This window comes from Asterias amurensis, chromosome 22 (genome assembly GCF_032118995.1).
Source record: "Asterias amurensis chromosome 22, ASM3211899v1".
Classification (NCBI taxonomy): Eukaryota; Metazoa; Echinodermata; class Asteroidea; order Forcipulatida; family Asteriidae; genus Asterias; species Asterias amurensis.
Window position 1 is genome coordinate 1,662,903 of NC_092669.1, and position 26,077 is coordinate 1,688,979.

The 26,077-nt window shown below is 39.9% G+C and overlaps 1 protein-coding gene across 1 annotated transcript in view; it reads left to right on the forward strand.

The window, feature by feature from the left end:
* The window catches only part of LOC139953632 (low-density lipoprotein receptor-related protein 6-like), a 39,452-nt gene that overhangs the window by 3,062 nt on the left and 10,313 nt on the right, over nt 1–26,077 (forward strand). Inside the window, exons 2-9 of the mRNA XM_071953125.1 lie at nt 4,848–5,247; nt 15,444–15,844; nt 16,765–16,896; nt 21,676–21,876; nt 23,250–23,445; nt 24,537–24,787; nt 25,290–25,427; nt 25,749–26,038. Of these exons, the coding sequence (XP_071809226.1) occupies nt 4,848–5,247; nt 15,444–15,844; nt 16,765–16,896; nt 21,676–21,876; nt 23,250–23,445; nt 24,537–24,787; nt 25,290–25,427; nt 25,749–26,038 (2,009 nt within the window). The remainder of the gene's footprint in view (nt 1–4,847; nt 5,248–15,443; nt 15,845–16,764; nt 16,897–21,675; nt 21,877–23,249; nt 23,446–24,536; nt 24,788–25,289; nt 25,428–25,748; nt 26,039–26,077) is intronic.

The window sequence follows — 26,077 nt, forward strand, 5'->3', positions numbered from 1 at the left end:
AATCTAGACTGAAGTCTCAGGGTGTTGTTGTTTTGTTTTTAAAGTGAGAGTTTGAGAGCAGTTTCTGTTTGAGAGGGCAAGGCCATTTTCGTTTTTCAAAGGGCACTTCCATTTGAAAACAGAAAATAATGCGAGTTTCACCAAGGCCACAACCAAGGGCTACAGCTCTGAGCCACCCCTGGCCTTTCTTTAATACCAGGCTGCTTATAATTTATACGTTGGTGTTCTATAAATTGCCGGAATTTCGCCACTATTGTCCAGTGAGTCAGCTTAATGGCTAGCGTAATTTTCACACGAAAAAAGTTCCCTATCCTTTTGAGTGATTCCACCAAGACGATACCGAAATTGTAACCCAATCAAGACAGTCCTACAGGTCTCTCCCTGAAGGACAATTACACATCTTGAAATTGTGTTAAGACACTGTGTTCACACGGCCACCCTCGTGTTCACACGGTCACCCCACTGTCAAGGCAAAACCCAGGATCCATTAACTGAATATTAATTTCACACCTAACCCCTATGATCCACATGAGAATCCTCAAGTTGTAAACCAATCACATTACTGTCCATGGTGAGAAGGACCGATCTTGTCTTCAGCTCTGGCCTGCCACAAAACCTCATAAATAATACCTTGACCGCAGATGGAAAATCTGTTATAATTGAATGAACTGGTCTCAGGTGGGTTGGCATCCATGGTCAACGACTGTCACTGTGTGTAGTTTTTCTGTTGTGGGTCTCAGGATTGTATTTTGGTATGAAATTTCCATTGCTCCTTGGACTTGGTGATTATCTTCTTGTAATTTCCAGTGAGTGTGAGCTCTGGTGGCGTAAGAGGTCAGGGGTCACCTCAATTTCTAAGTGTCGCATATTTGTTATTAAGATATTCAGGTTCTGTAAAATTGTGTATCGACATATTTTGAAGACTAAAAGTTTTAAAATATCAGTCCGATAGTGAGATATTACAATTACCAATACCTTTGAACCTGTACTTATTCTCAGTGTTACAACTCTCCTTAAAAGGGTCTAGTTACTTTTTGTGTGACACAAAACACAATGTCCACAGATTTAAATTTAACTTACACGGTTTGAAGATAATGATGGTAGATCAGCGTGCTGTAGTTTTTGAGAAACGAGTAAAAAAAGTCACAAAAATAGTTTTTGTCTCATTGAGACTAAAATTATTTTAACATGAAACATATTTTCGTGACATTGTTTTTACTCATTTCTCAAAAGACTCCAGCACCTCAGCATGTAAGTTTTTTAGGGAAGCTTTCTACCATCATTATCTTCAAAGTGTGTAAATTTAAAGTAAATCTGTGGACACAAATGTTTGTGTCCTACATAAAGTACCCAGACCCTTTTATATGACGAGGAAGAACAGTGTGCATCAGTCACTACAAACTCCATGATGACATTAGGGAAATACAGTCACATATGGCTATGACACCAAATTTGTAGCCAATAATTTGATTGCGAATCTCAGCCGCGTAAAGTCTTGCTGTGACCAAAAAGTCTTCCCAGCATCTGATCAGATTAATTTGTTGAGTAATCACTTATCAAGAGTGGCGCGCAACCAAATTTGCACACATCAGAAAATGTTTTTTTCTTTCTCATTTCGCTTCGTCGTGCTGCCTTCTCTTTTTACATTAAATCGCATAATCACTAAGTACATGGATATATAAAGTCTTGGGGGAAAGGGGGGAAGGTTGAACAACAGCGCTGGCACTCTGGACAAGTTGGCCTAACATCAAAGCTGCCCTTCTCTCTGATTCTGCAGAAAGATCCCTGAAAATAAACCAATCATTCAATGTTCTGATTTTAAAGAAGTTTCCCTGATAATGGAAACTTTTATTCCCCTTTTTTTTTAAGTTTACGTGGAATTCTTAATATCTACTCACTCGGTGTTAATCATCGATCCTTGGACACTACGATATGAAATACTTGTTGTAATGTCTGGACTAGTTAAACAACCAGAAAGGTAACTACATTGTATTCCTACAGGTTAATAATTGAGAACAATCTAGCCTAGATTATTATTCCTGAGAAAAGTGCACACCAAATAAACTCAGAGTTGTTATTGCAGGATAGTTTGAAGTGGACAATTGCCAAGACCAGGGCTATAGTGGACACATCCCCCCGAACAGTTATGAAATGTTGATGCCTTCGTTACAATACGAGAACATAACCGCCGTATGCTTTAACACCTATAAAAGTACATGCAGACTACATGAGCGACTAATTTGAGTTTTACAACGCTGCTAGTTCCTTTCGATCGTCTCTGTGTTCGCACAAACCAAGCGTACTATTATTCTATTCCGAAATCAAACAGAATTCCTGGTCCAAGGTCCACCTGTGAAAAATAGCACTGTGTACAAATAAACATGTGTACCATGGCTGTATAAAAAAGTAGAGTATGTGTTAAATACACAAGCTGTAATTATAGGGTTGTGTACTTGGCTCTGATCCACTAAACCAACACAGGTCCATAGCATACCAAAGCTTTCTACCTTAGTTCCCTTGGCCATGGTGCTCCTTGAACAAAATGGCAATGTACATTAGAAGTGAGAAAGTGTCAGGATTTGGATTTCTTGTGTCCACTAGACTAGCACTAGCATGGTCTGCCCTTACCCTTCTTATTAGTGACAGGAATTTGTGAGCCAAGCACTATACAGTGTGCACCCACCCTTCATACACATGTGTGCTACATGTACAGTACAATCATGGAGCAATTGTAGGACTTAAAACCAGTGGTCACCACTGTTTGAGGTCAAATCACACTAGGTATGGCTCTCCACATGGGGGCCAAGGAGTTACAGACATTTGTAATTATTCAGGACTACGTGAATGCAGGGCATGCATGATGCAAGGTGTTTTTTGGAGAACTTTTCCTGTAAAATAGGGTCTGATTTCCTGCCTGTTTTAACCATGGCAAAACCGTTGTGTTTTGGCAGCCAGCTAGAAAGTGTATGCACTCTTACCATGACTACGTGTCTTTTTGCCCGTAAAACATGACGTATACAGTATTTTTTCAACAGAGGGCGGTTTGAATGTAAACGTAGGTCACATCGTCTTTATTTCTCAGAAAGACTTGCAGATAAGGAGTTAGAATTCAAGATGCTGATCATGGGCACGAAGGCATGCCTCTGTGCCATACACAGTGCTGCAAAATCTCCCTGACTCTGCAGGAAGTTCCCTGAAAATAAACCAATCTTTTCATGTCTGGGTGAACAAGTTTGAAAATCTTTCTGATTAAGGAAGCTTTTGTTAGTATGTTAAATATCTCCCTGAATGTTGGACAAAACATCTTCCTGAATGTTGGACAAGACATCTTCCTGAATGTTGGACAAGACATCTCCCTGATTGCAAGATGGTAATGTTGGTACATGTTCGTAGCTCTGTGTTCAACTCAGGTTTGCAACAAGTAATAACAGTGTCGGATATATTAAGTAATCCTGGCCAGGCCGAACCTGGTGTGGCCATCTTATTTATTTCAATTCATATCAATGTAATTCAACTAAGGTTTAGAGATGGAAAGTCTGGTCCCTTTTTGTTCATATTAGTAGTCAGGTGTAGTGTACAGGGAACATGACCAAGATGGTGGCTGCATGACGAAGGGCTATGGATAAGTCCCCCTCACAGAGTCTTATACATCAAGTGACCTGTACAAGTTACTGACCATTGACCCCCAGGTATCTCAAGCAGACAATACCCTAGAATTAGACCCTATCAAAGGGGGGTCTTCAAGGCTTTGTGCGGCCTATAATGAGCCCATTGTATAATTCCTGTAGTGCCTTTGACTCTTTGTGAACGTTTTACCTGGGAACATGATGAAGTTATTCATGGCAGATTCCCTAGCAGTGTACATAGACTGTGCTTAGTACTACAGGGTACTTTTCTAAGTACAACCCTAGACAATCTCAATAGCTACAATACACAGGCCTGGAATTACATGGAGGCTATGGCCTCTGTTGCCCCTTGTCTTGACCCATGGTGCCCCCTTCAAGCCTTGTGACCTAAAGAGACAATTGCCTTCATGCCCCTTGGTCAGCGACTCGATCCCATTTGAAATAATCCAGAAGAAAGTAATGAATAATCACCTCGTAAAACATTCACTTTTTTAAAGTCTGCCTGGTAAACACAAAAAGTTGTATGTTTTTGTCTTACGATCAGTGCATACTGATCGAAAAGTCAAGTTGAAACCAACGGTTCTTTTCAGAACCATCCCAACTCATTTAGAGTAGTCACTACATTACCGCAAACCTCTCCATATTGTATTTCCACCATGCAAAGTTCCAAATCCTTCTCATATTAAAGATACTGGACACTATTGGTAATTGTCAAATACCAGTCTAGTCACTTGGTGTATCTCGGAATATGCATAAAATAACAAACCTGTGAAAATTTGAGCTCAAATGGTTGTCGAAGTTGCGAGAGAATAATGGAAGAAAAAACGCCCTTGTTGCACAACTGGTGTGCTTTCAGATTCTCAGGACTCAAAATCAAATTCAAATAAAATTTTAGTGAGAAATTACTTCTTTCTCAAAAACTACGTTATTTCAGAGGGAGCCACTTCTCACAATGTTTTATACTATCAACCTCTCCCCATTACTCGTTACCAAGTAAGGTTTTATGCTATTTATTTTGAGTAATTATCAATAGTGTCCAGTGCCTTCTTCAGAAGTTTCCTATAAACTTGTTCACTCTGGTGGATCATTCAAGCTTCAATCTATTTAACATTTGCAGAATTTTTTAAAATCCCCACTCCCAAGTCGGACAGTTCAATGAAGATAGAGTAGTAGAACAGTCTTTTTTTTAAACAAAAAGTTTTATTGTTTCTCTTCTTACAGCACTGCCAGAGCTCCTCTTTGCCAATCGGAAAGACATCCGAATCATCAACTTTGGATTAAACAACGAATCCACAACAACGACCACTGTCATCGACCGTCTAGAAGATGCCGCAGCTGTCGACTTCCTTTTCTCGGAGCAGCTCATCTTCTGGACTGACGTCAGCATCGAGATGATCAAAAGGACACGCTTCAATGGGTCCCAGATCCAGGAAGATATCATCACGTCGGGGTTGACCGCCCCCGACGGGTTAGCTTGCGATTGGGTCGGGAAGAAGATTTATTGGACGGACACTGAGACCAATCGAATTGAAGTGAGCGAATTGGACGGGACGTCGAGAAAAGTTTTATATTGGAAGAATCTGGACCAGCCGAGAGCAATCGTTTTACATCCGGAAAATGGGTCAGTATTTAAGTTACTTATTTGGTGTTAAGTCTTGCCTTTTATAGGTTCTTATGACTCGTATGAACTTATTAAATGTGTTCTATGCTTCCAGATTATTCATCAAAGTTGTTTGACCCAATATTCACAAAGGCAAGTTTTAAAATTTAAAATTTCAAACAAATTTTTCAGGTCAAATCAGCCAAATAATTGGACCGTGCATCTTGTTGTGTCTGAACCAAACTCCTGCAAAAATAACCCTTCAAGAATCTCTTCCTTTGTAACATGGTATTAATGTTCCTCGTGTGTAACACACGTTTTAAGCATTGTACCCGCTGTGACATTACATTATCTCTGTGAACAAAATTGATTTAAGATCCATCGCCTTGAATATCACCCACTTCAACTTTCCCCACCCCCACTCCACCCCACTACCCCAGCCATAAACACCTAGTAATTGTCCAGCATTCACACAGGCCTATTGTCAAGCCTCCTTAGTTATTCACACCTGGGGTGTATGGTTGGTGTTTGCATGGCCTCTGGAGCGAGACAATCTCATTGTTGTGGATCAATCAGGAGAGGCAAGGCTGACTCCAAATTGCTTATTGTCAGCCATTGACAATAGCAGAGAAAGTTCACATCAAATTGAATCAGTAATTGTAGCAGAAGGAGGTCAGACTCTCCTAGACATGATTTTATAACGACATTAAAGCACACAAATATGCTTAGCAGAAAAGTTTATGCTAAGAAGGAGATAGTTACCACAGTTACCAGGCCGTATGCTTGGTTTTTGAAAGGGCAAGGGCACCCAGACATTTTTGCCTTGGTAAAGGGCACCCCATGATGAAATTGCAAATTTGTACTGGAGCATTTCAAGGGCACCGAGGCAATGACCGGGGGACACGGAGGCAATCGCTTATTAGCAGACATATAAGCACATTGCTTAGCAAAATTGAGTTATTGACCAACTTAAAAGTCAAGCCGTGTGTATTTTAACTAGGTTTCCTTCAAAGATTTTCAAGCACTATTTTCCAGCTTAGTAATGAAATTGGAGTACTAGGTGAACAGTAAACATGTCATTATTCTGGATGATCAGGACCTGTCACTCAACCCCAGTACCTTTGTCTGTAATCCCTGGTGGTGGGGGTCACCTCCTAGCTGTCCATCACACTGCCCTAATTACATTGTACACTTGTACTTGCATTGTGGTGACTACAGTGCCCGATTACCTAGGATCATCTACGCAAGGATCGTGCGCTCTTTCAGTCTGGGATAAACTGGGCTTGTTAAGATCTTCCTGGAATGAACATAGACTGCACGGAGATGAATGAAATATATTCAATATTGTGAGAGGTATTATGCATGGCTGGGTTTGAGATTTGTGTAGCGCAAACAACATGCACAGTGATGGTGGTGTTTGGAGCTCAACTCTCCCAGTGATTTTCTTTTGCTTAGATGTAAGACCTAGAAGTACAGTAGCTTTTGAAAATTTAAAGTATTTTGTGAATCATTTCGCTGCCAAGTAATGTGGTTATGGAAACAGATTTTTATCCCCTAAAATTTGAATTTGAGAAATGTTACTTTTCTGAGATTGTGTATAGTATTCCAGTTACAAATTTTATTCTTCCTGTGTGGTCTAAACCGCATCAGATTTTCGGCAACATTTCGAAAACACTACCACCTTTTGAAATGAAGCAGTTTTTTTTAAAATTGTATACATTGGGATTTTAAAAACAAACAGTTCCAAAACTAAAGGTCGTTCCCTTTACATTAGTATGTGTGTGTGTGAAAACACCACACTTCACAACTTGTGTAAGTTTGGGCTGCCTGTCAACGTCTTAAGTTCAGTAAGTTTTCTTCTCATTTTTGATCTGATTGCTTTTCAAATGTTCCTGTTTGCTACACTTGCTGTCCATTTCGCTGCACCCCCCCCCCCAGTAAAAAAAAGTAAACAAATAAAACATTCAAGAGCATTTTCACAAGTTTTGTAAACTGCTGTGTTTAAACAAAGGTCGAGCAAGTGATACAACATATGGTTCAAGGCAGCCTAGCACCGAAAATCACCCAAGAGTGAACTTAACGACTTTGAGTGTAAGCCTAAGACGCAGAACAGTCTCATTAATTCTTTCCACATTCCCCAGAGCTTGGGAACATGTGGCTTTGCGAAAAAAAAATTACATTCAAAATTTATGTTTATTCAGTGAACAGTTTCCCTTGATAGCAGAGCAAAACGCAACACAAATTTTGTCAGTTGCTTTTTCAAAAATCATCATTTGCTTCTCAATATTAGCATTCTGTGTGTAAAAAAAAATTGTTCAGTTGAAATATTTTGCTATGCAAAAGTGCCGGCTAAAATCTTTCCCTTTAATTACCAATCAAATTGCTCATCAGGTCTGTATACTGAAGAGAAAGGCCCCCCCCCCCAACCTTATGAATCTAATGGTAAACATTGTGCACAGTCAGTTGGAACAAGCCCTCCGACGCATTGATCAACGAGGGGGAAAAAAAGAATAGTACATTCATTGTACATTCACACGCCACATTTTAATCATACAAACTGTCAGGAGTGATTGTGAGTTAATTCATCAAGCGTGGCTCGTACTGTGTGACTGTGTAGTCTATCAAAGCTTTAAAGGGGCACTTTGAAGAGCATTAACAGTTCTTCCAGGAGTACACTTGTGGACAAGTCTCTCCGCGATTCTCGCAACACTAGTGATCTCGTGAGAGGAGTCTTTGATCATGGAGAGCTGCTGAGTGTATTACTCTAACACGATATTAACGGCTTGTAGTTTTTCGAGAAAAAAGTAATTTTCCATGAATTTGATTTCGAGAGCTCAGAATTAGATTTTGAGGTATCGAAATCAAGCATCTGAAAGCACACAACTTCATGTGACAAGGGTGTATTTTCTTTCATAGTTATCTCGCAACTTCATCGACCAATTGAGCTCAAATGTTCACAGGTTTTTTATGCATATAAATGTTGAGATACACCAAGTGAGAAAACGTTTTTTTGACAATTACCAATAGTGTCGTGTCTTTAAAGATCAATGCATGTAAGGTCTCAAACTTCAGACCTGTAACCAAAGATCCTAAGGTCAAAGGCTAAGACCTAAGGGCCTTGAAACTGAAACAAAGACCAACAAAAATTAGAGTTCTATTCTACAAAGAGTGACGGCTCTCCTGATATTCTCATAAATGTTATGTTCATTCCGTTCAATGTTTCTTGAAAAATAGATTGGTATGAATTTTCTCTTCCAAAGACCAGTGATGTGCCATCCCTTTGTTTCTTAAAACTAGAGGATTGGAATGAATGCATATGTACACGTGTGCTCTCCCAAAAGCCAATGATGATGTACTATCCCCATTATGATATTTTTCTTCAAATTTGAGGATCGAAACAATAGAATGTTTTCTTTCAACAAAAATATATTGCACTAATGATTGAATAACAGGATTAGAATTCAAAGATCACCTACTTAAAATTGAGTTGGCTGATCTACATAAATGTAAAAAAAAATTAGGGTGAACCATCTCTTTGCATCGCGCAATCTGTATGTGATAGCCACACCAGGCGATTGTACAGTTATTAACAGATAAGATGCAGATGCAGAATTAAATACACTCTTCCAAAAATCACTGATGCACACTTCCCTTTTTTCCGCAACGAGTACCTAGTGAAAACAATTTCACACCATCAATAGGTTAAGTACTTCCTTTTAACCTGATAACTAGAGAATTTCGGAAATCATCCAAACCAAAGGATGTAAGGGGCCATTCAGAATCACCCCCCCCCCCCACAACCTATAACCCAAAATTCATAATACAGTAATCCATAAACACTGAAAGACAAAGTAATTCCTCAAAGATATTTTAGATCAAAAGCTCCGGCTTAAACCAGGGAGGAAGGACATTTTTAAACAAACAACTTTCTCCAGAAGATGATCAGAGCTTATTGACCAAAAGGTCGAGTTGAAACCAACATATTTTTTTTTTCAGAACCACCCCAAATCATTTAGAGATTATCATAACATGGTGTTGCCACAAACCTTTCTATATAAAACAACTTTTACTTTTTGTAGTTAAATCAGGAAAGAGAAAACATTTGAGAATTTTTCTAAATTTTTGTAATTTGTTTTTAAATTATAAACATTGGCTACTTTAAATGGCCCCTAACATGGAGAACCCCTTTAAGTTATTTGAGCATAGAGTTGCGTGGTATAATGTATTAGGTAGGCACACATACAGACCATGCCTTGTCATATTAAATCATACACTGAATGCCACATATCATCAGGCTTCAATTACCGCACTGAATACAAAACCAGGCAGGTATGTAATAGCGTTTAAACTTGGACTCTACCGCTGAGATTTTTACATCATTTTTTTTTTCCCCATTTTTGTTTTCTCCCCCCAAATATATCCTGCTTTTTTGTTTTAAGTTGAAGTATTGAGGAATTAGAACTCAAAATGAAGTATACAGGATTGATAAGGATGGAAAAAATATTTTTTTTTACAGGCCCGTTGAAATTTGTGAAAAGGCCATTTTTGAAAGGGCAAGGGCACCAAGGCATTTTCTCCTTGGTAAAGGGTACCCTAAGATGACTATGAGGAAATTGTAAACTTCTACTTGAGCATTTAAAGAGCACCAAGGCATTGACCAGGGGGCATGGAGGCAATCGCCTTTGTTGCTTCCGTGAAGTATCAAGCCTGATTTTAGTCTGAAAGCTTACTGAGGAATTTTTTTAAATTTTTAGGGCAAGGCTACTTTGGCCTTCGATAGGGGGAAATTTTGAAGAGCACCCAATAATTCCCCTTAAAGTAAAGTCATAGGGCCTATTTGAGAAAGCTGTAAATTTAATGCAAAAGCTGATTTTGGTCGTAGGCCAGAGTGTTTACTTGCTGAAAAGTGTGCATAATTTTTCACTATTTTTACCCGACTGGCATTAAGCCCAAATTTTCTCAGGTTGGTTATTTCATGTAATGGTTGATCACACAAAATATGAACACTGTCTGCGACTATTAAGTCAGCTCTACCCATCCCATATATTAATACATACATGTACAAGCTGCTTTAAAAAAGATGCTCAGATACTCATTCTGGCGAACAGATTGATGTGAAGATAATTTACTAATTCTGTGTTCTCCGTGCGCAACATCTTTTTAACGATAATTCCACAGGCTATTAAGAACAGCATTAGAGGACACTGCAAAAACAGTTCACAAACATTGCAGAGCTATGTTCAGTTTATTTGTGATGAGTTGTTCAATTTAAATTGCGGGAAAAGATTAAATGCTCTTTGTTGATGCAATTGCGACCGCTTGGAAAGCGAATTGTAAAACCATAAGAGTTGTAAATTTGTCGTTAAGTAGTTTTGAAAACTTAAGAAACCCGATGGTTGTAAGCAGTGCCATGAAATTACCGTGTTCAATTTGAAATCATGAGTGTAGAACATTCAACCATGATCGAACCAGTGGAGAATAACTCTTTGATTTTGAGCTACCATTGACCATGCATTGCCTTTACTCTGTTTACACCCAACCAAAGTAAACACCACACCATTAAAGGGACAGTGCAATGTACATGTGTAGAGTCAAAGATGTTCCATGTCGGGATACAGGTTTGATTTGTCAAGCGACCGGTTTAAGTTTTGGCTGGAAATGTTCGGCTCATCAATTTGATTGATACCACTAACATCTGGGAACTGAGTGTTTTGGGTCAGGGACCAGTTGGTGATTTTTTTAGGGTGAGGCGGGTATTCGAAGGAAGAACTATAGCAGTTTGTGAAGAATCATTGGCCACTTAGGGAATGGGCCTATTACATGGTGCAGCTTACTGCTTTACTTGTGATGCCCTGTAAGTGTAAAGCACAGTTTTCTACACATATTTGCCGTAAGCGCAGGATTCCCGGTTAACCGTTAAAATGTGCCCTCTTGTGTCCAGACTTAAATCTGTTCCATGTTTTGTTTGATTCCTAAAAAACTACACACTCTGAATAAAAAAATACCAACACCCAATACCTCACCCCTTTAAACTTTGAAGATTAATCTGAACTTGGACCCATGCCCAGCAATCCAACATTCCTTGCTGTATACCACAAGACAGCTTGACATGTGATTGACAGCTCAGGCCAGGGAACGGTGGGTCAAAGGTCATGTTTGTTCAGCACTGCCACGGCATCCATTCTTCCCCACCAAGTCATTGGGGGTTGTTAAACCACAGTGGTGAGATTTTGTTGTTTCTCCGCAGTCGGGAGCTTAAACTGGAAAAGAAAACTTCCCCACCTCACTAGGGTTAAGGGTTTTTTCTTCCTGAACAGTTGGGTCTCTTATACATGGTTGTTACTTCACCTCGGCCTCTCACACTTCCAGTTAGTTTATTGTGCAGAGCTCTGTGAATTCTTCAAAGGATCGCTCTTGCATGAAGTTATTTCTCCTGACAGTTTCATAATCAGTCAGCATCGCTTGCTGAATTCGCTGTTGTTGTTGTATTATACTAGTCTAGTATTTCAGTAAAAAAAAAATTATCGGAGCAACTTTCTTTGAAACCCTCTAGTTACTTCTTCTGCGTAAATTTATTCAAACTTTACATGTTTTCGCTATTCTTTAGCTAAATTCTTGATTGTTTTACAAGTTTTTTTCTACATGACTATTACTATGGAATTTTGAGTGGGAAATCTTGGTTTTTTTTTTTTTTTTTTTTTTTTTTTGGGGGGGGGGGATTGGTAGGGCGGTGGGGTTAAAACAAATTTCTTTTTCTGAGAAATAGTTCAACACCAACATTTTACTTTTGGATCCATGAACTATCATCAAAGAATTGATCAATCATTGAGTCACAAGGTATGGCTTTTAGTGAAGGTCACACTAGAAGCCAGTATGGCTGTTACCTTTGACCTCTGACCTAGGTCAACTCTCATTCTGATGAACATGTGGATCTTGTTAGACCATGGAGGGTCTGTTATTCACAAAGTGGTGCCTATTTTTTGATTATGTTTGAATTGATATTTCCTTTCCAATACTTTCAAGATTCTTAAGGGCGAAAAGGGAACACTTTTTAACTGGTTACCTCTGAATTGCCCCGAGAAATCCCCCTCTATGGGGTCTGTAAAAATAGTAAACACTTTCCTACCCTACACTTTTCCCTGTTGTTATGGTTCTTGTTTTTGAGAAAAAGCAAATGAATCCATCCCCTGTGATCAGACAAAAGAAGTTGTGATGTCACGCTCTGTTCGATTGCAATATAACACGGTAAAAAAAGTTCGTGGCATTTCTCCAGCTCAGAAAGGGAAGCTGTTGGCCCTTTTTTAAGGCCAAGTAAAAAAAGAACACCGGTTGATCGTCCAGGTTTTTCCAAAAAGAGGAGGACTAGGGCCTTTTTATTTTTATTTATTTCTTTCTTTCAAAGGTGGCCGCCATGTATTTTAACTGGCCACCAATTCTTAAGTTTAAAGTCAGCGCCTACAATATGTTTACAAGTTCTTAAAAGGTTAGTACCTTTATTGAGAAATACAGAGGAATTTTTTCTTTTTTTTCTTAAATTAAAAATATATATATATTAAAATAGTAAAAAGAAAAGGATGCAACCTCAAGAAAGGATGAGGGAGGGGACGATCAACTGGTATTTTTTCTTATTTGGCCGAAAATTAAACTGTTACACCTGACAGCTCTTACACTTTTTCACAGGTGTATTGCACTGTATATAAACCTGAACAATAGCTTGAGGGTGTTAGAAATGCGTTCATGCGTGTGATCTTCCGGCGGATTTGCATATGACCTGAACCTAACTCAGCGGAGCGTTATGTTACGCCTGGATGGAAAGTAGATGCAGTGCAATTAGGGGGCAACAATGAGGGATCCGCAGTGCAATGTTTTTTTTTTTAATGCACTGTGTTCTGAGTGCATAGACATTGGTTGATGGTTGTACTTAACACTTACAGGGCTGAATTTTGTGAGAAAAATCCACAGAATTTTGTGAGAAAAATCCACAAGACCGCAGGGCTTATAACATATTTGCTGGGCCAGACATTTTTGTTCTAAGACCCAAAGCAGAATGAGGAACTGTTTTGTATTTGAAAAAAAAAAAATTGCACTAAAAGATTTCAGACAATATTGTTCTTACGTTCTTTAGGGGTTTTAAGTATATCTGTATCAGTTTTGCTCCAGACCAAAATCGGAATGAGGAAAATAGTTATAACAGTGAACATTTTATATATAGCGCCAAAGTCATCGAAAACAATGCCCTATGGTGCTTACACAGAGAATTATAAAAAATAAAAAAGTAAAAAAAATCCTTAATACTGAGAATGGAAGTGACGTCTTATTTTTAGCTGGTATGTAACCTAAAGCTGGTGAGCACACATGTAGTTAAGTTTCTTGTTGTACTTGTCCAGTTCTATGAAAGGGGAGACTTTTGGAACGCTTGGTGGCAGCAGACTTACCAGGTAAAATCCATTGTTCTCGGTCATGTGCGCATGCTCAGAACTACGTCAACAATGGAAATTTACCTGGTAAGTCTGCTGCCACCTAGCGTCCCACAGTCTCCCATTGGGCCGTGGTCTTTGCACTACGATACAACTATGGTGGGCTACACGGTTGAATGGTAGAGCAGCAAGAATCCAGTGAACTTGACGAAAAGGCAACTGCCATGTACTTGAACTGTGAAATCAATTTTTTAAACCCCCCCCTCCCCCCCCCCCCCCGAAAAAAAGTAAAAGTATTTGCCGAAACATCAAAAATGATCCGACAAAATGAAGTGTAGAATTGATGTTAGATTTGTGCTATTATTCAGTTACTCAACTACACCATCCATTCACCACATAATCATTTACAAAAAAACATGTACCCCACCCCCCAAACCACTTAGATACCCCCCACAAGCACCGTAACCTACCCCCCAATGTCTCCCTTAATATCACTTGAGTAACCCCCCTAAGGGTGGGTCTCGGTGGAGAAATTTGTCCCTAAAACCCCACTTTAAAAACCTGATCCATATTCTCCTAGACATTCTGGAGACGGCGCATTCCGGGAATCAATATTCCAACCTGAAATATGTTGCGAGAGCCCCCTTAGGCCGACCGGTTATACGAGAGATGGTGTACCACTTGAAACGGGAGCAAAAAGACCCATCAGTGTCCTGAAACAGATCGGGTGATACACCCCCGACCGGCCGCAACGCTAATAATACCGACAAATTTCCCCCACGATATTGCATTTTATCACACTCACACACGTACGTGTGTACTCCTCTTTCTCTCATGCAAGCTTCTACACTGACTTGTTGGCCGTGCATTCCGGCGTTCAGTTAGGGGTTGTTTTCAGAGACTCCTGGCTACAACTCGAGACTGGGTTGTTTTTTAATCAATAGTACATTTTATCACACATTGGTTATTTTTGGAAGTTGAGACGGTCTGCATTAATGTCTACTTGTTGTAGCACGCTGTGTGTCGTGTGAGACACTCCTACTTGAAATGATTTAATGAAAGTGAAGAGATGTGTTCGAACTAAAACAAGATTGTTTTTGTTGAATGTTTTAAACTTATTCTGATCAAGCGTCTAAATGCCTTTTACAATATACATTTTGACATGTTGTTTGAAACAGGAATAGGATGTCTCAAGACTTTTCAAAATCACATCCTTACAGAACGGACCGTTATCATTTCAGTAGGGTGCCCTCGACTAAGAGGTCAAAAGAAGATTGTTCAATGGCCAATAATCATGTGCGTTGTGTGTCAGAGCTTGCATTTTCCATTGCAAATCTTTAAATCTCTCTTTTGACACTTACATGTACTGTAATTTCTGAGACCAGAGGTGGATTTCACAAAGAGTTAAGACTAGTCTTATCTTGAGTTAGGATGAGTTGCTCGTCCTAATTTAGGACTAGCCATAAGTTTTTAATATTTCCTAGGACTAGTCCTAAAGTTAGGACTAGTCCTAACTCTTTGTGAAATCGACCCCAGGTCTCTTGTACAGAAACATCAAAGAACCTGTCTCTCAGATTATTACCAAAACATGGAAGCAGAATTAGGGGAAGACAACAGTTCAGCTACACAGATGAACATGTAGTTGCTAGGGACACTGGGGTGCTTCCAGCTGATCTTCCCAACCTAATGAGAGAAAGACTAGGATAGGCAAATCTCAACATGATTCTGACTTTGGTTGACTAGAGAGAGAGAGAGTAGTTTTAATTTTTTGATTTAATCTATTTTTGTTTTTGTTCACAGGTTGTTATTCTGGACCGATTGGGGTGAAGTTCCGAAGATCGAACGAGCCGGAATGGACGGCTCTGAAATGTACAGAATGGTTATCATCGACACAAATATCTATTGGCCGAACGGCTTAACGTTAGACTACGAAGAGTCCAAGTTGTACTGGGCCGACGCTAAATACAGTTATATTCACAAATGTGACTTTGATGGAGACAACAGGGTGCAGGTCCTCCAGGGGTCGTTGCCGCACCCCTTCGCTCTGACGTTGTTTGAGGATATGTTATTCTGGACGGACTGGGAGACGCACTCGATACACGCTTGTAATAAATTAGACGGGGAGGATCTGAGGGTCGTCCACGAGAATATTTTCTCGCCGATGGATATGCATAGTTTCTCAGCGCTGAGGCAACGAGAAGGTAAGATGGTGGACACATCCGGGGGTTGAGTTTCAAGAAAGATCCCCCAGTAGACTGAAGTTATTACTGGAGTGTGTGTGTTTTGACAAAACTGAAATTGTTGTCTTAAAACATTTCTTGGTTTTGTCTTTTAAAAGAGGATTGGTGTTGCAAAAGCAACAGTATGCATCAGTTATTATTAAGAAGTGTGTTTAGAAAAAACACTAGACTATGTTTAGAAAAACACTAGACTGAAGGATTTGTTTTTACAAATAATAATAATAATAATAGTGGCATCTTGTCACTCAGTGATGCTCATGGCGCTCCAACATTATTACCCCTGGTCATTGGGCCATTTATTTCATTCTCTTAACCATCTCGGCTCCCTTTGAAGTGAACAGCCTATGCTGCCAACATGTAGAGCACCAAGCTACATAAATGTAAATCAATCACAAGAACCGTTTCCCACCCCACAAGTACCTGTTCACCTCTGGGTGAAGAGAAACGAAATAGTTACTTCTCTTGCTCAATGACGCAAGTGTCCTGACTTGAGATTGGAACCCACACCCTGCCGTCGATTTCACAAAACTCTTCCTAACTTAAGACTAATCTTATGACTTAGGACGAGTCCAAACCCTGCACTGTAGCATGCAGACCTTAAGATTAATCCTAAGTTAAGACGAGTTACTCGTCCTAACTCGAGATAAGACGAGTCCTAACTCTTTGTGAAATCCACCCATGATCACTTAACCACCAGAACTTGAGTCGATGCACTAAAACGCTGGGTCATGTGTTTACTGGCTAAGTGCTTACATGACAAGACTCTTAAAAGCCATTCAGACATTATAGATACAGGAGAATACTTTTATCATCTTACAGAGAGTGTCAACACATTTGTTCTTAATAATTTTTCTGTCAACCTACCCCAACCCCCTTTCTAGTTTCGAGGCCCTGTGATGTCAACAACGGAGGATGCTCCCATCTATGTCTGATGGCACCAGACCCGCCCCTCTTCACCTGCGCCTGTCCTACGGGGGTACGTCTCCTGAATGATGGGGTAACCTGTGCTGATGGTAAGTTTCGTAAAAGGATCTTCTTATACCCCTTGAACTTGTACCATAGTTGAGGATGTGTAAAATTTGCGCCAAATTGAATTTGTAAAAGTTATTTAAATATTTGTTATAAATCGCAGTTCCATTTTCCTTTGTTCTGTTTAAAATGTCTCTTGAAAATCATTCTACATTTCTAGTCTACAAGTATAAGACTCGGCGTGTCATGGCCGAGCGGTTAAGAGCACCGGATTCAAGCTCTGGTGTGGGTTTGAACCCCAGTCGTGACACTTGCTACGTAAAATTGGGGAGGTAGTGCTTTCTGCTCTATCGGCCAAGCTTCTGATTGATGATACCCAAGCCTACATCCGTATGGACTGTAAAAGGGGTAACCCTGTTTCAGCCCTAGGAGTAGGTGGCAACTGCCTCTGAAAAAAAAAATTGTAGCCCACACCTTGAAGTGGCCTTCAGTCCTTGTGTGTCTTGCGACTTGAATAAAAAAATAAAATAAAATAAAAACCTCCTGAGTTGCAACATCTTGGAGGTGTTGTGGCCAATTTCATAGCGCTGCTTAACGGTAACCAAACTTGTCTGCTTACGAAAGATGTGTATAGTTTAAATTGTTGCTTTAAAAGCAAGCATATTCCACACATAGCAAGAAAATTAGGCGGACAGCTTGTATTTTTGTGATTTATTCTGTTACAGTAAAGCAATGGAAGGTTAGCATGCCTTTTCTTGTGCAAATGGTAAGCAGCGCTATGAAATGGAAACTTGTGCAGTAGAGCTGTAGAGCTCAAAATTGAGCTTTATTTAAGCAGAATTATGAAATTTGGTCCTGGTTCTAGAACAAGGGGGGAACCCAGACCAGCAGGCCCTTGATTCATGTTCATCGAATCGCATCCCTGACTATTCCATTCCATGCTCATTTCTTCAACCATTGAGCTGGGTTTGTGGAGCTCTGGGCCCAATTTCATAGAGCTGCTAAGCACAAAAATGTGTTAAGCATGAAATTTCTTCCTTGATAAAAACAGGATAACCAGCCAAATTTCCACATGATTTTCAGGATAAGCAAACAACAGCTGAATACCAGTTACAAGCAATATATGCAACAAATGGAAATTTAGTCAATAATCTTGTTTTTATGAAGGAAGAAATTTCATGCTTAGCAAATTTTTGTACTTAGCAGCTCTATGAAATTGGGCCCTGGCCATTGATTCTTGTTCATCGAATCTTATGCCCGACGATTCCATTCCATTCTCATTTATTCAACCATTGAGCTGGGTTTGTGGAGCTCTGTGCTTCAACACTGTCACTGTTCATAGCAGTACAGAGTCTGCTGAACTGTGCACTGCATTCTAGCAGTCTGTAGCCTTCATAAATCATTAACAGGGATTGAGTAAGGCCACTTGTAAACTAAAATATGTTTCCAGGGGGTGTAAGGCACTACATTGTAATATATTTTCTTTGCATGCTACTGGGTAAACAAAAATGCAATTTGGTGATAAACAGACTGTGAATTTCCACTTTGAGAGGGCTAGGCTGTTTTCAATTTGCAAAGGTCACTTCCATTTGGGCACCACAGACAAGACCAGGGCAACAGAGACCTTGGCCTCCTTGGAATGGATAAATTATTGTTGAAGTCCTTCCTGTTGTCTCGTTTGTTCCATTTTTTCAGCAATTTCACATTTTATTTTCTATTTTATTGGAGACAAAACAAAAACAAACAAATCAATAAAGAATAAACAAAAACTTTGTTCCCTTCATCCTGATAAACATTCTCTGAAACATTTGAGTGTTTTTTACCTTTTTCCCCGTTTAATGTGCTCTGATTGACAGACGTCTTAATCACCATGGCAACTGTTCTGTAAATTGATGAGAATGTTTAAGAAAGAAATCAACACCAACAGGATTCAATTATTGACTGTTTTTCTTTGACAAGGTCCAAGTTTGTTTTCATAAAATGCTCTGTGCAAACAATACGTCGAAACCCAATGCCCCACCGTCCCTTAAAAAAGAGTTTTGTTTGTTTTTCTACAGTAGTACAGTAGGAACTGTAGAAAAATAAACCCAGCCACCAACCAAACCCACATGGATTTTTTTTTTCTCTTCTGATGTTCTTTGTTTTCCTTTTTATACCCGTGATGGCCAAAGTCATGCAGTGGAGTTGACCCCCGACCTTATGTAAAGAACTTGTAGGTTCATTGTCTGGCCCCGGACCTATAAATGACATGGGTTGTGAGTGGATAACAGGGGATTCCTAATGGATGTCAATCTGTCACCAGACTGCACAATGTGTTAATATGGTTGATATATGAGGCAGGTTGGAGTAGGGTTTGAGAATAGTGTGGGAACTGATGTTAAAGGCAGTGGACACTATTGGTAATTACTCAAAATAATTATAAGCACACAACCTTACTTGGTAATGAGTAATGGGGAGAGGTTGATAGTATAAGACATTGTGAGAAACTGGTCCCTCTGAAGTGAGTGACGTAGCTTTCGAGAAAGGAGTAATTTTCCACGAATTTGATTTTGAGTCCTCAAGTTTAGAATTTGAGGTCTCGAAATCACGCATCTGAAAGCACACAACTTCGAGTGACAAGGGTGTTTTTTCTTTCATTATTATCTCGCAACTTCGACGACCAATTGAGCTAAAATTTTCACAGGTTTGTTATTTTATGCATATGTTGAGATACACCAAGTGAGAAGACTTGTCTTGACAATTACCAATAGTGTCCAGTGTCTTTAAAGGGAAGGTGTACATTTGGAAAATAAATGGCAATGAAAAACGTACTTGGTTATGTTAAAGGTACAGCAGCTTGCGATAGTAAAATAAATTTTGAGGATTATTTCACTTGTAATGAGAAATTAAATGAGTGAAAATTACCACCTAGTTGCAGGCCGATACTTGACAAAAATCGCATAATATTGTCTAAAGATCGCCTCAAGTCGAGTTTTGGTGATTTAAATTTACAATCTGAGAATTTGCAATACGCAATCTGAGAAGCGTTTCAATTTTGGGCATAAAAGCATTATCTTTTAACATTTATAACAACTTTACTTGGAAGTAAAATGTTTCTCAAAATGATTTATACTGTACTTGATGAGAATGTTTAAGAAAGAAATCGACACCAACAGGAATCAATTATTGACTGTTTTTCTTTGACAAGGTCCAAGTTTGTTTTCATAAAATGCTCTGTGCAAACAATACGTTGAAACCCGTCGAATGCCCCACCGTCCCTTAAAAAAGGGTTTGTATAGGCCTTCATTTTTAGAGGGATTACCAAAGGTATACCTTCCCTTTAAAGAAGACCACATTCAAGTCGATTGTACAGCAGTGGAATGCCAAATGATGAAGCTCTTTTCAGAATGGGCCTGAAGTCTTTTGAACCCGTGCTAAAATGACAGGCTCCTCCGTAATGAGAGGGAAGAAAGACCCGAGAAAAAAGAAAGACGAGAGAAAAAAGAAAGACGAGAGAAGACATTGAACTCAGTGGTAGAATCTCTTGACTTATCTAGGCCACATCCCCACATCTGTGAGCCATTTACCATCCCCACACCCCTGGAGACAAATATCAACTGAAATGATATATTACTCCCTTAGGGGATGGGAGGGGGGGTGGAGTGAGGAAATGGGGTTTAAAGGGTGTCAACGCTGTCCGTAATTACATGACCATTTTTGAGGGGATTAGTGTTGGGTGGGTATCTTGGGATTCCAAGAAAACACTCTTCACCAGATGATTGTAATGAGGCGCTAACATGTAGACTATTCAAGAGGAACAAATAAGCAAATTAAATTGCGAATGGGTTTCCAAAAACCACCAACCTGTAAATATGCCATCAACTGTGGGTCACATTATTTTGTTTATTTGATTTATGTTTTGATTTGTTATTAACGCAGTACATTATGTACACATCCAACGGCGTAAGCTGATGAGATCGTCCAAAAGCATTCTGCAAACTTCACTTCCCACTTCCGTTTGTGGGATAAAGTAACAAATTGCGGGCAACCCCAAATTTTGGTTGACTCGTCCAGCGGGCGACTGAAGAAAAAAAAGTTGAGGGAAACCCCTGGGCACCAAGGCAGTCCAGTTGCATGGAAGCAATTGCTGCCATTCCCTCCACGAAGCCATCAGACCTGTACTGCACACCCTTTAAAACATGAAACCAGTTCGTGTGATATGTCTTTCCTCGCTAGCAATTATTGATATAACTTCACCACATGGCATTCAACGCATGAATGCATCCTTAGTATTGATTTGATCAGAGACTGTGCGGGTCGTTCTCTTGGAGGAAGAGTGCCTGTGGAACTCGTTGACTGCAGGGCCATATTTCAAATAAGCATTTCCTAAGCACAGAAAAATCTTCCATAAGGTCTATATTATTGCAAGTGGTGCCCCACTCATTTTTTTTTTTTGCCTGGCAAAGAATTTGCTAAGCAGGATTTTCTGCTTACCAGCTTTATGAAACCAAGATAAACCCCAAGTAGAAAAGACCTAATTCAACCTGCTTTGGCAAAATTAAAACAAATTTGGTTCAGAATGCCTCGCCACCAGAGCTTGAATCTGATGCTCTTGACCACTCGGTCATGACACCCTTACAAGCTCGCTCACCTGTCGTGCTGGCCAGTCACTGAAAAGTTATCGCAAAGCGGAGGTGGGGGGGAGGGGGGGTCATAGGTGCACCCTCCTGACAGCAAGCAGTTTTCTCCACCTCTCTACATGTGTGTCGTTAAAATATACGCCTCCTTAAAAACAAATTATTTACTTTTTAAGCTAATGAAGACTCTTATCCTCCATCTTAAAGGTGCTCAAGACATCCTCATCCTCGCTCGACGGAGAGACATCCGTAAGATCTCCCTAGACACGCCCGACTACACTGACATCGTAGTTCCGCTAGACGACATCCAGCATGCCGTTGCCATCGACTATGACCCTATCGATGAGTTTGTGTACTGGACTGATGACGATGTGAAGGCGATACAACGTGCTAAACTAGACGGATCAGGTGAGAAAACTGGAGTGGTAAACCTCACCCCCAGAAAACAACAACAACAGCACCAAACAAACAAAAACTATTTGTTGTGGGTGTAAAACAGCCAACAAACATAACATCAATACAAATGTACATTAAAGGCCCGGTCACACAGGCCTCGATGACGAGAACGAAAACGAGAATGTTAACAATGCACTCCCTCAATTGGTTGAATGAGCGTGGGCGTATTCTGCGTGGAGCAATTCAACCAGTAGAACACGTTATCTTTGCGTCGCGATCATTTTAGTTATCGCTGCAGTAGTGTGACTCGGCCTTAGCACTCGGTTTCAAGTAAAACTTTAGTGAGTGAACGTACGGGTACAACCATATTAGCGCTTTGAGTACGTTGTTGGTAAATACATGCACTGTATAAGACTTTGATGTTATTATATTATTTTGAACTCTCCTGAATAATATACCCTTTGAAAAGTCAAGACTACACAAGGATTTTTCAGAACCAACACTTCCAACAAAGGAGTTTTTATACGCTGTTGTACCCGCAAGTTTACTACTACTATATACTATTTTCTTATGATCCACACAATGCGAAGCTTCAAACATCAATTACTCAGTTCCAGATTGCTGTATATCTACTCTCTCTTCGCTGCTTTGGCAGTGATAACTAGGCCTGGGCGAATTATTCGAATATCCGGTTAATGGCGAATAGGTTTTCCTATCCGTAACCGCGAATGCCTTTTTTTTCTTAACCGGATATCCGCATAGGGCGCGAATAGCTATTTATAAACCGGATAGTTCTGTAATTACAACCAAGTAACCGGATATTCTTTAATATCCGAATATCCGCGGACGTCGGGCGACAACTGACATGAATGTTTTGTCTGAATCCTAATGAAACTTCTATTAAGACAGCATAAAACAGCATAAATTAAGTATTTAACTATGCTCACCTCCATGAAGAGTCAAAACAATGACATTTCTGACGTAATTTGTTCAAAGATTACAAAAGTTTTCCTTCACGTAGAGTCATCCACGATCAAAAGAAAAAGCAACTCGCCATCTTTAAATTAGATCCGGTCATTTTTATGAATGAACCGAGTGACACTGTCTAAAACTAATATCAATCCGCCCAGAAGATCTCATTCACAAACGAACAGCGCCCTCTAGCGACAAAAAAAAAAAATTATATTTTTTTATTTTTATTTTTTTTATAGCGCCTTCTAGCGGCGAAAAAAAAATATTCGAATATCCGGTTAATTTCGGATAGTTGGTCAGCGGTATCCGAATAACAAAATTTCACTATTCGCCCAGCACTAGTGATAACATTCTTGTGGCGACTGAGTTCAGAGAAATTATTGTCTCCTTTTTTTTGTAACTCCTCAAAACAGAGAGTGAGTACATCATAACGTCCGATATCGATCATCCGGACGGTATCGCCATAGACTGGATTGCAAGGAATCTCTATTGGACAGCGACAGGAACGGACAGGATCGAAGTGTCTCGTCTCAACGGTACCTCAAGAAAAGTTATTATCTCTGAGGACCTGGACGAGCCGAGAGCCATCGCAATCGATCCAATATCTGGGTAAGAGTCTTCAACTTAATTTTTATTTTACAATCTGTGTCAGAATTTCATCATTATTTCCAAATAAGTTGAAAACATTTGTGAGATTTTGTACGACAAGGCACAAACCTGACAAGTGTCATGACCAGGTTTTCAACAACTTACTTTTATTCATTCTTTTACGGCATAATTTCAACATAATATTTGAAAACATTTGTGAGATTTTGTACAACGAGGCACAAACCTGACAAGTGTCATGACCAGGTTTTCAACAACTTACTTTTATTAATTCTTTACGGCATAATTTCAACATAATATTTGAAAACATTTGTGAGATTTTGTACGACAAGGCACAAACCTGACAAGTGTCATGACCAGGTTTTCAACAACTTACTTTTATTCATTCTTTACGGCATAATTTCAACATATTATTTGAAAACGTTTGTGACAAACCTGACAAGTGTCATGACCAGGTATTGAACCATTACTCTGCTGCTGACACCATCTGAGCTAGACTACTTAACCACGACATGCCACCACTCTGGCCCTATTTTCAAAGAGCAGAAACTTTCCTTAGGAATTTTTCTGCAAAGCAACGGTGTGCAGGATTCCAGTTACAGATTATAGGTGTGACATGGTGTTTTGGTTGGTTCACTTACTCAGGTCAGGGCTGATACTTCCTGGAGGCAATGAAGACGATTGCCTCCATGGCCCCGGTCATTGCCTTGGTGCCCTTGAAATGCTACAGTACAAATTTGCAATTTCATCACAGGGTGCCCTTTACCAGGAGAAAATGCCTTGGTGCCCTTGCCCTTTCAAAAACGAAGCATACAGGCCTGCATGGTACAGTAAGCATAGTTGCTTGGTGATGCTCCATCAACATGAGTTTAACATGGACACTGTAAAATAATATCTGTCTCAATGTCTTATTATGTAAACTGTGTACTTGGATATTATTATTATTATTATTATTAAAAAGATTTATATAGCGCATTTCAAAATAGACCAATGCGCTTTACAATAAAAATTGAAATTAAATACAATAGAAAGCAAGCAAATTATAATTGATAGATATCTCAACAGATGCAATTTTTCTCATTCTGTCCCGACAGGTACATGTACTGGAGCGACTGGGGTGAGACTCCTAAGATTGAGCGGGCGTACCTGGACGGCAGCGGGCGGGCCGTTCTCATCAACACCTCCGTCAGCTGGCCCAACGGGATCGCTATCGACTACATGGGAGGGAAGATCTACTGGGGAGACGGGAAGGAGGACCGGATTGAGGTGGTGGATATGGATGGAAGAAACCGGAGGGTGCTGGTCGACGACCGGATACCTCATATATTCGGCTTCAGTCTTCATGGTACGTTCTGAAACCTTGCTGTCGATTTCACCAAACTCTTCCTAACTTAGGATTAATCTTACGACTTAGGACAAGTTACGTTCTGAAACCTTGCTGTCGATTTCACCAAACTCTTCCTAACATAGGATTAATCTTACGACTTAAGACAAGTTGCGTTCTGAAACCTTGCTGTCGATTTCACCAAACTCTTCCTAACTTAGGATTAATCTTCCGACATAGGACAAGTTACGTTCTGAAACCTTGCTGTCAATTTCACCAAACTCTTCCTAACTTAGGATTAATCTTAGGACTTAGGACGAGTTTAGTTCCGTACCCGAAGATGTACGATGCATTGAATCCATTCTAAGTTAGGACGGGTTACTCTTCCTAACAACTTTGCAAAACTGGGCCCTAGTAGTACTGGTTGGGTTTTATAACAAAAAAGACTTCAGATAAAAAAAAAAAAAAAAAAAAAAACTTTTTATTTTCTGATTTTCAAACTGTGGGTGGTCATTTATTGCAGGTGATTATATTTACTGGACGGACTGGCAACGTCGGACCATAGAGAGAGTCAACAAACACACCGGAGAGGATAGGCAGATGATCATGGAGAAACCTGATGTCATGGGTCTGAAAGCTACCTCAGTCAAGGGGAAAGCCGGTAAGACATGTTCTGCTTAAATGAATCTGTTATGCTTAACATCTTAAACCCTTTTTACACACATTCCTTGAGAAATTTTCTAAAACATTGTGAAATTTTGTAGTACGTATCAACCTACGACAGTAACCTATGGCAGTTATTAAGTGTCTCGCCCAAGGACACAAGTGTAACGGCTGGGGATTCGAACCCACACTCTGCTGATCAGAAACACCACAGTTTGAATTCGGTGCTCTTAACCGCTCGGCCACGACACTTCCACACTGTAGGATATTGAGCCCTGGAAAATTGTAGTTTGAAAGTTTTTAATTTGATTTGATCCAGGTCACAACCCGTGTGGAGATAACAACGGAGGATGTAGCCACCTCTGTTTCTTCCTCCCAACGGGCATCATCTGCTCTTGTCCAATCGGATACGAGCTCCTTGCCGACCAGCAGACCTGTATCATCCCAGAGGCCTTCCTCCTCTTCTCATTGGCTAGTGACATCAGACGAATCTCCCTGGAGACCAATCACAACGATGTACAGATCCCGCTGACTGGGGTGAAGGAGGCCGGAGCGCTGGACTTTGATATTAACGATAACCGAATCTACTGGAGCGATTTTGATTCAAAGGTGAGTTGAAATTCATTACAAAAGCTGTTTGCATAACCA